General features: G+C 33.8%; 1 protein-coding gene across 1 annotated transcript in view; it reads right to left on the bottom strand.

Annotated features, from left to right (window-relative positions):
• LOC150075832 (DNA primase small subunit-like) overlaps nucleotides 1–13,107 on the bottom strand; it is a 64,359-nt gene that overhangs the window by 39,546 nt on the left and 11,706 nt on the right. The window contains exons 3-4 of the mRNA XM_090387904.1: nucleotides 7,600–7,774; nucleotides 3,890–4,026 (exon numbers count right to left, since the gene is read on the bottom strand). Coding sequence (XP_090244030.1) covers nucleotides 3,890–4,026; nucleotides 7,600–7,774 — 312 coding nt within the window. The remainder of the gene's footprint in view (nucleotides 1–3,889; nucleotides 4,027–7,599; nucleotides 7,775–13,107) is intronic.

The following is a 13,107-nucleotide window of genomic DNA, read 5'->3' as shown; positions in this document are numbered from 1 at the left end:
AGAAGCATGACCCCACCAATCCTTCTATCTTCCCTTTCCTTCCTAAATACGTTATACATACCGTATATCGTCTTTAACATACTGAAACTCGTCATCCCCTATCTCCGGGTAGCACCACGTTTTTGTAAGCCCTATTATGTCAGCACTACTTGTCCTAACCAGAAGTTTGAATTCACTCATTTTATTGATGACATTTCTGACATTACTGTATCTCTACTCACTTCCTCCAGAATTGTTTGCAGAAATCATAGAGAATTCATGTACCTTTAATTCATGCTATGCTTGAGCTCCATTTTTTTCACACTGCTGAAACCAAAATACACTACAACTGCTAACAATACAAATGCATGATTTCCCAATGCAGGTGCTATTAATACTAATGTGTACTTATTTCACAATTTCCTGCATAACCAAAACTGCTGAGTTTCATTCTTGCCACCAATAATAATTATGCAGCATGTGTATGACTGTATATTAAAACAAGACTGTATATTAAAACTGTTTTTATTGTGTAAAATTTACATAATTGCTGAAGACAGAATATCCATATTTTGGGATATTATTTATTGTTTAATACTTGTAATCCATGCAAAAAAAAGTAATCTTTCTCTTTTTTAGCACTATGAGTTATTCACTAAACTGTAATTCAGCATGAACTGCTCTTATAAATTACAGCTGTGTAAGCTGATCATGGAGTTCTTTCTTGAACCAGTGACAAGTTTTCTGTTACTTTAGAAAAGAGTTGTGAGTGAAGGAAGCAAAAATGGTCCACTGTATAAGTGTTTCCAGCTGTAGTGGCAAAACATATATTTGCCTTGCCACTACAGCTGGCATAATGTATGTTTGATTACGCAGGTGTGAAATTTTACTTTCATTATGTGGAATTAAACCTATTTCATGTTAAGTTGTTGTTGTTATTTGGTTTTTAGGAGCATTAGCAACTAAGGCCATATTGCTCCGGGGATATGTGGTGGTCATTCCCTGACCTTTCCACATCCTCTGTATTTGGTGATCACGGGCCCGAACCCCGGTCTAATCAAGAAGCGTGTGTCACGCACTGCTGCTCCTGCCCACCTGGCTATGGAGGCACCGTGCATGTTAAGTAAGTGATTTTTTATAGACAAGTTTAACCATGGTAACTGCTTCAGCAATTTGCCTCTTGTTTTCAACAGTACTTTGATGAGCCAAGTTATTTTAATTCATAAAAGATATAAAAAGAAAAAAAGAAGACTATACAAAGAAGACAAAATGTATAAAAATTTTATCACATATATCACCAAATTCACAGATTTAACTTCAACAAACAAGGTAAAACGTAATCAAACATACATTTTTCCAATTATCCACACAGTGGGCATTTTTTCTCTTCACTTAGAGCATTCTAAAGTAACAACAAACTTGGTCACCAGTTCATGCAGAGTTACAGAAGTAATTTAGTGAATCAGTGATAGTGCTAAGGAAGAGAAATGCGCATGGATTACAAGTATTAAATAGTAAATAACATCCCAAAATATGGATACTCTGTCTTTAGCAAGTATGTATATATAATTATAAATAATAAAAAAAGTTTTTTTTTTTAACATATAAGTTATACACAGGCAGTTCCTGGGTTTACGATTTTTTATTATTTTTTTTTTCAAGTATAAAACAAAATCAAAAATACGAACATTAATTGCAAAAAAATGAATGTACCGTATTTCAAACCACACGTGTCGCTATATAATACAGTACACTCCACTTTACGATATTAATCCGTTCCAGAGACACCATCGTATCGTGGAAATATTGTAATGTGAACCCAATAACACATTGTTTTTTAGTTTTTATTTCAAGACCTCGGAAGATGAAATTTTCGCTGTATAGCAAAGCTATTTATCTCTCTAAAAGGTCATTTTTATAATGTAAATTGTATTAGTTACCAATTCAAATCATTAAAATGCACTACACTTTCATCATTTTCATATGTTCTGTTATAAGAATCAATTTTGAACATCATTGTGATATTTTTCTAAATTACATTTGTGGAAGTCACGACCATAAAACAATAAAAACAATTTGCACTTACCGGTTTAATGGGGTTTTCTGTTAGTGCAATCAATTATAAATGGGTAGTAAACTCAATCTTATTTCATTTGTGAAAATTGAAATTGTGTGGGTTTTTACGTTATTATGGTGAAATGTGTTTCCTCTTCAATGAAATATTCAATCATATAAAAAACACAAAACTTTTCAGAAATTTTTTTTTTTTAAGCTTTGTAAACTTGTTACTCTGCACGATTCGTGTTAGTTGTAATCTCACTTGCGTGCATCGTGTTAGTTAGTTGCAATTTGTGCGTGCTGTTAAAAAAAATGCTTATGCATGCAATTGTGAAATTTATAAAGAAAAGAGAAGATTATCTTGGAAACAAATGCCTCTTGAAGCATTTTTGAAGAAGATGACTCTTTGTGCAACAAACCAACAATGAGTGCCGACCCAACAATGAGTGATCAACGAGTGTGCATTTAGTCAGTGATAATGAAGAATAAACATTCTTTAACATTTGTAAATCATATAAAATTTCTTTAAATTACAATTTGCTTGATTTTACAGACTATGTTTTCATTTCTTTGGTTAAATCAATCATTCAATCATAAACTAATTAGTTAACTAATTTCATTCTTGAGAACGTAATCCCTGTTTTTAACATTATGTCTATGGGAAATAAATTCCTGCTTTACGAGCGCTTGCTAGGACCGTATTAACTCGTAAAGTCAGGAACTACTCGTAGGTCTAGCTTTGTTCCCCCCCCCCACATTTGATGTAAGCAATACATGAAGGAACCAATTTTTTCCTGCTTCCTTTGTGTATCGTGGCTGTGAGATTCAACCAGATAGTGCGGCACCATCATGATATCCAAGCCCAAGGCGGGATTCTAACCTGCGACCTTTGGGTTGCCAGGCAGGCACTTTACCCACCCGGCTAACCCGATCGGCTAGATCTAGCTGTATGACTTTTATAGTAGCAAAAATAAAACATAGTATCGTCATTATTATGTGCAAAAAAGTGATTAAATAACTCCACAGTACAACTGTTTTTTTTTGTCAGAGTAACTAAATGAAAGCATTCATTAACTGCAATTCACAAACATTTACCACAGCAAAAATAAAAGATTCTTAACATTTTTAATGAAAGAATTGCAAAAATACTATATAATATAATAATAAAAATACCTGACTGAAAATTTTGATTTATTAATACTAATGTGTTCAATATTCTTCTACAAATATTGTACCTTGTTCAATATTTTTAGAAGAATAAGAGAAATTTACCTCAATATGATATATAGAATATGGAATTGAGGTAAATTGCTCTTATTCTTCTACAAATATTGATATCAAGTAGAACGTATTGAGCTCTGTTATATATCACCTTGTTCAAATACTTTGAATCCATTTAAATCAAAATGAACATGTTTTGATCCCTTTAACTTCAAATTGAGTATATATTGTAATGCAAAAAAAAAAAATCAGCTCACATTTCCTGAAATGCTCACTTGTTCTCATTCCAAATTCAAAGTTATATAAGCATAGCCTTAATTAATACCGAATAATGAATGACTGCTAAACTAAATGTTAGCAAGTGGTAAGGGATAATCTATAATGGATAGCTCATATTTTAAATTCTTATATAATAATAAATATAAGGATTTATATTATTTAAAGTCTATATCTCAATTTCAGTTTCAAACCGAAAATAGAATTAGAACTATTAAAGTATTGCAGATAAAATGCAACAATATATTAAGAAAATTAATAATAGGTTTTATCAGAAATAAATGTTATTTTTATGAACCTGTTTCTCTGAAGGTTTAATTTAATTTCAAAATGCTGATATTTTTAAATTACTTACCTTTACAACTGTAAGGTATTCTGCAACAGCAGACCTTGCTGTAGATGACAGTTTACGAGCACCTTCATCGCATACCCAGCAATGGACTCCTCGTCTTCCAGAATACACCCAAAGCAGATGTTCATAGCCAAAATCCTCTACACAAATAAAATCCTTACAAATTATTATATTAACAATATACAAAATTCTAACTGCACAAATTGATATTACACACACACACACACACACACACACACACACACACACACACACACACACACACACACACACACACACACACACACACACACACACACACAAAAATAAATAATTGTTTGTGGACAAATTCTCAGAAAATTAATTTTTCATTCTTTCATATCACACATAAAATTAATATTTTTTTACGAAATGAGAAAATCGGCCTTTTTTATTTTTTTCAATCTTAGTAACTTATATAGTCTGGTATATATGATTACATGTTAAGATTTCTGTGAAAAATACAGAGCTGTATTCTAGATAGAGCCACTTAAACATTTCAGATACATATACATACTGTCATCAATACAATCTTACTAGTGATTTTGGCTGTAAATATTTAAGCACATACATCGTTAAATAGAATCATCATAATTCTAAATGTATATTGTATTGTTGTACAAATTTGTATTAAAATTGTTGTACAAAGCTGCTGTACAAATTGGAGCAATATGGCATTAATGAAAAGTTGGTGTTATTGATAAAAGGATGGTTGAGCGGGAGAAGACAGAGAGTAGTAATCAATGGACACTGCTTGTAATGGACTAATGTCATTAGTGGAGTCCCCCAGGGTTCAGTGTTGGGACCACCATTGTTTTCTATATTTATCAATGATATCAATGAAGGTATAGCAGGCTCAATGTCCAAGTTTGCAAATGATACAATGGTTAGCAGGGTTGTCAACCAATTAATCAATTGGTTGACAACCCTGCAATCAATTAATGACACTAAAGACAGTATGCTACTGTAACAGGATCTAGAAAAGTTAGGCAGATGGGCTGAGAAGTGGCAACTGAAGTTTAACATTGACAAATGCAAAGTACTGCATATGAGTAGCAGTAACACACTAGGGTAGTGGAGAATGAAAAAGACTGGGGGTAATTGTGCCATCAGATATGATGTTTTCAGAGAAGTGCAGACAGGCTACAAGAGCAGCTCGTAGGATCATGTCAATGATATAAAGGAACTTTGCTAGAAGGGATAAGGAGGTGATTATCCCTATGCATAAGGCAATGGTCAGGCAACACATTGAGTACCGCACAGAAATCTGGAAGCTCCACTTTAGGATGTAGAGCCACTGGAACAGGTACAGAGAGAAGGGCAACGAGATTCGCAGGGGGAACAAAGGGGTGCAAAGGGTTTTGGCACTCAAAACACTATTAAATTACCACTGCATTAAGGAGAGGCGAGCAGTAACACAAAGTGATGATTGTGCAATGTATGGTGCGAATACTTGGGTAAACAGGCCGTACAAAATTGGACAGATAGGCTGGGTTTGTTAAGCGAACAGTAGTTTGCTTACCCCAGTCTATACATTGCTGCACACATTACATCATATTTGTCAATTCAAAATTCGCTGTTGATTTGAAGGCGAACTTTAAAAACGGAGGTATGTAACTAAACGTCAGTTCGACATACTTCCGATGCTGTTGTTTCCACACGTAAATAATTTGTTACAGGTTTAATTTGCACCCTTATTAAATATGTCAATAAAACCGGGCGAAGGAAAGTCACAACAATAAGGATACACCAGCACATAAAAAGAGGTGTGTTATTATCAATTTGGATACAAAGTTAAAAATCATACAAAAACTCGAGTCCGGATTTAAGATTGTTGATGCCACATATGAATTTAAATTAAGCGAGTCAACAATAAGAACAATCTTTAAAGATAAGGATAAAATTAAAAAAGTGGGTGAAAATATTACTTCCTTCACGGCAAAGAAAATCACCCATTCTCAGAGTGAAACCATCTGAGAGTTGGAAAAATTGTTAATTGTGTGGTCAAAGATTTAAATCAAAAATCAATACCAGTCAACATGCAAATAATAATGAATAAGGCTCTCAGTCTGCATGATGACCTTAAAAACAAACTCGGGGATAATTCATCAATTCCAACGTTTTCGGCCAGCAAGGAATGGTTCGATCAATTCAGAAAGCGAGCAAATTTGTACAATTTAAGAATGGGGGGGGGGGGAATCAGCAAGTGCCAACATAGAAAGTGTTGATGAATTTGTCAATGAATTTCAAGAATCAGATGGGAAAAAGTACCCACCAAATTTAATTTTTAATTTTGACGCAACTGGTCTTTTTTAGAAGAGGATGCCATTGTGAACATCTATTTTGCGAGAAGAAAAAGTTGCATCCAGTTTTAAAGCTGCTAAAGATTGTGTTACGATTCTTTTAGGCAGCAATGCAACAGAAGATTTTAAAATGAAACCACTTGTTATCTATCATTCTAAAAATCCACATTGCATACACATCTATAAGAACAATAAAAATTCTCTTCCCATTATTTGGAAGAGCAACCGCAAAGCTTGGGTGATGCAAACAATTTTTGATGATTGATTCAAAAATTATTTTTGTCCATCGGTTAAGGATTATTGCTCTAAAATTAGTGTTGAACCTCGAGCTTTACTGTTATTAGATAATGCCCCTGGTCATCCTCCTAATTTGGAATCACTTAGTGACTTTCCAACTCAAATTGAATTCCTACCTGCCAACACAACATCAATTTTGCAGCCTATGGATCAAGGAGTAATAGCCATTTTCAAAGTGTATTATTTAAGGCAAACATTAACAGTTAATTGCAGACACTGATGGTCAAGACGAGGACAGTATGGTGGAAAAAAGTTAGCATCCTACAGGCAATTCGCAACATAGATGAGTCAAGGAAAGAAGTTTCAACATTTTTCTTAAAAGGAGTATGGAAAAAATTATTCCCAGATAATGAAGAGAGCTCGAACTCAGATACAAGTCCTAGAATTGTTGAAGAGATCAGTAACACGGCAACTGAAGCAGGAATCGATGGTGTAACAATGGATGATCTGAATGAATTGCTAAATGCACACAGTTCAACCTTTGACAAATGAATAGCTGCAAGACCTAGAATTTAATGCAGCAGTCATAGAAAAAGAATTTGAACCAACACCAGAGAAATTGTCAATTCAAATTCTAGAAAAAAAAACTCTTATCACTGCATGATCAATGCACGAATTTGTTAGAGCATGACAGTGATTTTGCAAGGGTAGATGCAGTTAGACGAGGTTGTGATCAGATGATGGACTGTTATAAGCAAATTTTGCAAACAAAACATAAGCAAGAAAGGCAGACCACGTTGGATTGGTATTTTGGAAAAAAATAAAATAAATCTCTACAACATGAATGAATTCTATGTGATTTTTGTTCTAAGTCACTTTGAAAACTGCAATATGTATGCAATTAAAATTTGTATACTTTAAATAAAAGTTTTGTATTATTTCATTGCATTTTGAATAGATTGTAGGAAGTTTTCTTTTAGTCAGCAGGTCAGTATACATGATGTATTCAGTGCAAAATTATATATAGTTGTATTATTCCATTTTTATTAGAGAAAGGCATTTGTCCCTCTAATAAAGGATTTTGTGGTGCCCATCACAGAACACTAACAGTTTGGTTAAAATAGACTATTTCCAACGATAACAATATATTTTTACCTCTTAAAGATCTGTCCAAAATTTTTACTGCAATAACAATAAATGGCCAGCAACTCTCACAAATATCAGCACCACTGCAACACGTTCGTACATCATCATAATCTGTCATATCAATATCAAATACTAATTCCTTTTCATAAGGTTGGAAGGAAGAACTTGTACGGTGTTCACGAGGCTGCAAAAAATAAATACATGACTGAATGGTGATACAAGTTACAGGACCTGTGACAGTATAAAAATATTATGCAACTTAAAAACAATAAGAACAGCCTGATTTATAATTTAGAACCTCTTTGCTGACATCATGAGGGTGATATCAATAAATTAGAGTTGGAATAGCTACCACTGGCTCCAATCCATATAACTATTTGTTCGTATGAGATTTATTTTTTGTATTTTATTCATGAATACTGAATGAATAAAAGACAATGAAAGGAATTGAAATGGGGGGGGGGAGAATTGAAAAACCTTTTTGAAATCATTCCAAACTGCACTGTATACTGATTTAAATAATCAAAAAGGAATACTTAATTACCTAACTCATTCAGTATTTTTATTATTACTGGAAAAATGGTGCAAGAAAGCAGTCTTTTACTACAAATAATTTGTTAAAAAAAAAAAAAAAAAAAAATGTGATTCACTGCTATATAAAATAATCTCAATATTTAAAAAAACTTGATACACTGCTACTAATATTAAAACTTAAAATTACCTTAAGGGAACAGCCAAAGGGTTTACATGACACCCAGAGAACACTTATCTAGAAACTCAGTGGTATTTGTGCAAGACCTTTAAGGTGACTGAAAAAGTTCTGTGCATTAATCGTTTGTTCAAAACTAATGACTAAAATTTACTCTATTTTTCTAAATATAGATCTAGTTTTACTCAAATTGTTACTGAAGTAATATATTTATGTTTTTCATAGAGTATGACAAATAGTATGACAAAACCTGCCAGGTTCTGTGCAATCATTTGTAACTTCTTGTGCTTTGAAATCATATGGCACCCTCTCAGGTTCTGCTCTGATGATGCACTGAATTATTGGCATTCTGGCTAAATATAACCCAACTGTAACATTCTCTAACTTTCTAATGAAAACATTCTATTAGTTAACATGTTAATTTTGCTTCCAGCATCTCATAAGTGATACAGGGCTCACATGTGTAATGTGAAATTGGCTCAACAGTTCGTTGAATTTTAATGCTTTCAACATAGTAGTAGTAGTGGCATGTGTTGCAAGAAAGCAAGTGTATGAGCTTATGCAGCATCAGCCAAAAAAAAAAAAAAAAACACTACAAAATAATCCCCTCTAAATGTTTGTCCAGTTCCTCCTTAAATTTATTTAACCTATAACTTCCACAACGACAGATGGAAATTGTTCCAGCAATTAACCACCCACTGGCTAAAGGCAAATTTCCGCACATCTATTCTACATCTGTCCTTCCTCAATTTCAATTTATGCCCCTTAGGTTCGTAATCTGAGCAAGTGCAAGAATCCCATCAGAATTCAGCGTACTCAACCCATTCAAGGCCTAACACACCTCAATCAGATCACCTAGATCACCTTGCAGGTGTCTAGTCTCCAGCTGGTGCAATTTGCAAAATTTAAGCCTCTCCTGGTAAGAGGATCCCTTCATTCCCTTCACCAATCTTGCTGCCCTTCTCTGTACATGCTCAAGCAAATATACATCCTTCCTAAAATGAGGCCTCCAGACCTGCACACAGTACTCAAGGTGTGGCCTCACCATTGCCTTATACAGCGGGACAATCACCTCCTTTTCCCTGATAGAAAAATTCCTGTATATCATTGACAACGCCCCATGACCTGACTTGGCAGCCTGTCTGCATTGCTCAGAGAACTTCATATCTGACTGCACAATTACTCCCAGGTCTTTTTCATTTTCTACCACCTTAAGTGTAGTACCACACAGTTGGTATGTTTCTCTGGGGGTTACTTCTACCCATAAGCAGTACTTTGCATTTGTCAATGTTAAAATTCAGTTGCCACTTCTCAGCCCATCTGCCCAAATTTCCTGATCCTGTTGCAATAGCACACTGCCATTACTGTCATTAACAACCCTGCCAACCTTTGTATCATTTGCAAACTTTGACATTAAGCCTGATATACCTTCATCAATATCATTGATAAATATACAAAACAACAGTGGACACTGAACCCTGTGGGACTCCACTAATAACATTAGTCCACGAAGAGCAGCACCAATTGATTAACACCCTCTGTCTTCTCCCACTCAACCATCGTTTTATTCATTTTAGCAACTTACTCTTAATACCATTCTGCTCCAATTTGTACAGTAGTCTTCCATGCGCAACAGTGTCAAAAGATTTCCTGAAATCCAAGTATATGATATCAAAATTATTTTTTGCATCCAGTTCCTTTGTAACCACATCATAATAACCAATCAAATTTGTCAGACAAGACTTTCGACATGAAGTGGACCAATCAGATTCATCCCCTTCCTTTTAGAGTTTATATAAGAAAAGAAATCCTTGCTATTTTTCTTAACATCATTTGCCAAAGATTTCTCATAATCTGCCTTTGCCTGCCTAACCTCCTTTGTGACTTGATTACAGACTAGCTTATATATATCATAGGCTTCTGTGTCGCCTGATAATTTATATGCATCCCATGCATTTTTATTGTCTTCCACGAGTCTCATTAGTTCATTTGACAACCATTTAGGCCTAAACCTTGAACAATATTTCTTAATAGGTATGAAACGGTTAGTAGCTTCCACTATTAATTCCTTGAATGCTTCCCACTTAGAATTTGCTGTTGGTAACATCAACAGTTGGTCCCACTGTACAGAATTTAAAAACTGTCTGAGACCAACCACTGTACTCTAAAGGTGAGTACAGTGGGATCAACTGTGGTCACCTTTACGGAAGCAAAAACCCCTTCCTTTACCCCTGTGGTAATTACATCTTTACGTCCCACATCAGTACACTGTGATCACTGCCACCTAATGGTTCCTTTATCTGCAAATTCTTAATACACGAATGATCACTGCTGATGACCAGATTAAGAGTATTACCCTCTCTGGTTGCCTCTTGAACATGTTGCTGCAGAAAACAATCATCCAATAAATCCGCAAAAGTCTTACTAGTGTGTGAGATAATATGATAAACTTTTCCTTAATATATTAACCATTAGGTCAACTAAATGAACTTTTATTGTCATTATTCTTTCATTTTTTTTTAACTTTTGTATATCCAAAAAAATATGAAAGAATAATGAAACATAATAAAAATATAATAATTTATTTATGTAACCTTTGTTTATTGAAGTTCCACAAACAGTGTTGTTTTACAATAAAGCATATTCTTTATTGTAAAACAACACTGTTTGTGGAACTTAGATTAATATGCTTTAAAGCCAGAGTTCCAAAATCAGCCAGAACAAGAGAGGGTAATTGATAAACAAATACCTGTTCTTTATATTAAAGTTAAAAGGGGGGGGCAGGGAAATTATCCTTAAGAATAAATTAAAAGTTTATACGACTACACTTGGGTGGTAGGGATAAAGGTTCATGCACTGATCAAACACAGACTTAAATGTGGTGGAGACATCTGCTACAGAAAGTAGTTCTTTCTTTATGTTTAATTCTTGTACAAAATGAGTTTGTCTCTATTATTATTATTGATGTAAAATGATTTCTTGCTTCAATTATCATTATTATTTATTTGTTTATTCCTTTATTTGTTTGAAGAAAAAAAAATGAATGTGTTGGGTAAACATAAGTTTTAAATTTTGCACTCTTAATGGTTCTCTAAACTGAAAAATGGAAGTGACTTAGTTTTTATTATATTTTATGACTATTTTTTTTTTTCTTCCAGCAGTATTAATTTCTTTTAAACTATGTGTAAAACAGAGCCAAAAATACATACAATAAGTACTGCAATCCATTAATAAAAGGAGAAATATAGGTACACCACAAACAAAACTTAAAAACCAAAAACTTTTTAAATAAAAAACAAAGTTGGATACCTATCAGCTTTTGTACAACCATATCTGTAATGAACAGGAGCACAACTAACACCGGGTTAATTACCATTCTACTCGGCTACTTTTTATTTAAACAGATTAATTCAAAGATAATTCAGGCTCTTGTGCAGCTTGTATGTGTGTCTGGCTATAAACTTCAATAGTCTTAAAGGTTAGTTGGTTTATTTTTGTGCTAGGTTTGGTGCAACGGTTAGCATGCAAAGCCACAAAGTAAGGAGGTTGAGAATTCGAGTCCATGTGTTGCCACAAAAAATGCATGGCCCATCATGACTGTGGTGTTGAAAATCTTGGCTGCCTTCATAATATAAGAGCAACAAGATTGGTGAGAGGAGCAAAAGGGTTTGCAGGTCAGAAGTGTGTAAATTTGTCTTCATCCAGAGGATGGTTGATTGTTGGAACAAACTCCCATCTGGTGCTGTAGAGGTGAGTAGTTTGAATAAATTCAAGGAAGAACTAGGTAAACTGTTAGAGGGGAAAAACAGGTGAAATGGGAAATGTTGGCTTTTTTTTTTTTTTTTTTTTGTTGCCACTGATAAGCTTGCATTCTTGCAGCATTTGCCACTACTTCTAACAATAATAATTTTTGTAGTCACAATGAATTTGTATACTCTTTTGTCCTCGGCTATTTAGAGAAAAAAATGGAAATTTATTTAACAATGAAAACTAGTAGTATTTTTAATGAAATATCAAAAAATACTACTTATTAACTGTTTTACTGTTATTCACCCACCATCATTGGAGTTGGTGCGAGACAGTAAACTTTCACTGCAGGGAAAACATCATCACCATCACCCCATTCCATTATACTCGATGGGCATTTGTCACTATTATAATACAAATCAGTCCTATTGGACTATAATTAATCTTCCATTTATAACATCCTGTACCCTGTTAGATCCTCAGCCCTAGCCTGAGTAAACCCTCTTTCTTCTAATGCTTTCTTGACATTGTTGATCCACCACACCCTTGGTGTGACTATATGCTCATACCATCTCATTCCAGGAGTGCTCACACAGCCTCTCTCCCTCCACCCTCTGGAGACTGTTTTTAATTTTTCATCAATATTTTTGGTAGTAACATTGATTTTTTTGGCATTTTTTTTAGTTTATGAACCAATGAATTATATTCATTAAAAACCTGCACACTTAAAGGCAAGCTTACCTTTTTTTTGGCACCTATTAATAAAAAAATAGCTTTTTTTGTTAAATTTTTTTTTTTTTTTAATATTTTAAGGTAAACACACTTAAGTAAACACATCTTGAGTATTACTGTATAAACATGATAAATGCAATATTAACATTATAATAATGTTATAATCAGTAAAATTTATTGAGGCCATTTCAGAAGTGTATGATGGCAGTAGCGGGTTAATTCCTTACATGTGTAGGACAGAAAAAATAAATTTTTAATGAGGAATAACTAATTACAGCTGCATTTCTAGATTTTGAATGTTGCCTAAGGAAATTACTAATTTAACCAAA

The sequence above is a fragment of the Mastigoproctus giganteus genome, chromosome 13 (assembly GCF_048544385.1).
Source record: "Mastigoproctus giganteus isolate SK-2022 chromosome 13, ASM4854438v1, whole genome shotgun sequence".
NCBI lineage: Eukaryota > Metazoa > Arthropoda > Arachnida > Uropygi > Thelyphonidae > Mastigoproctus > Mastigoproctus giganteus.
Note: the sequence above shows the minus strand (reverse complement) of the source record. Positions and strands in the feature narration are given on the sequence as shown.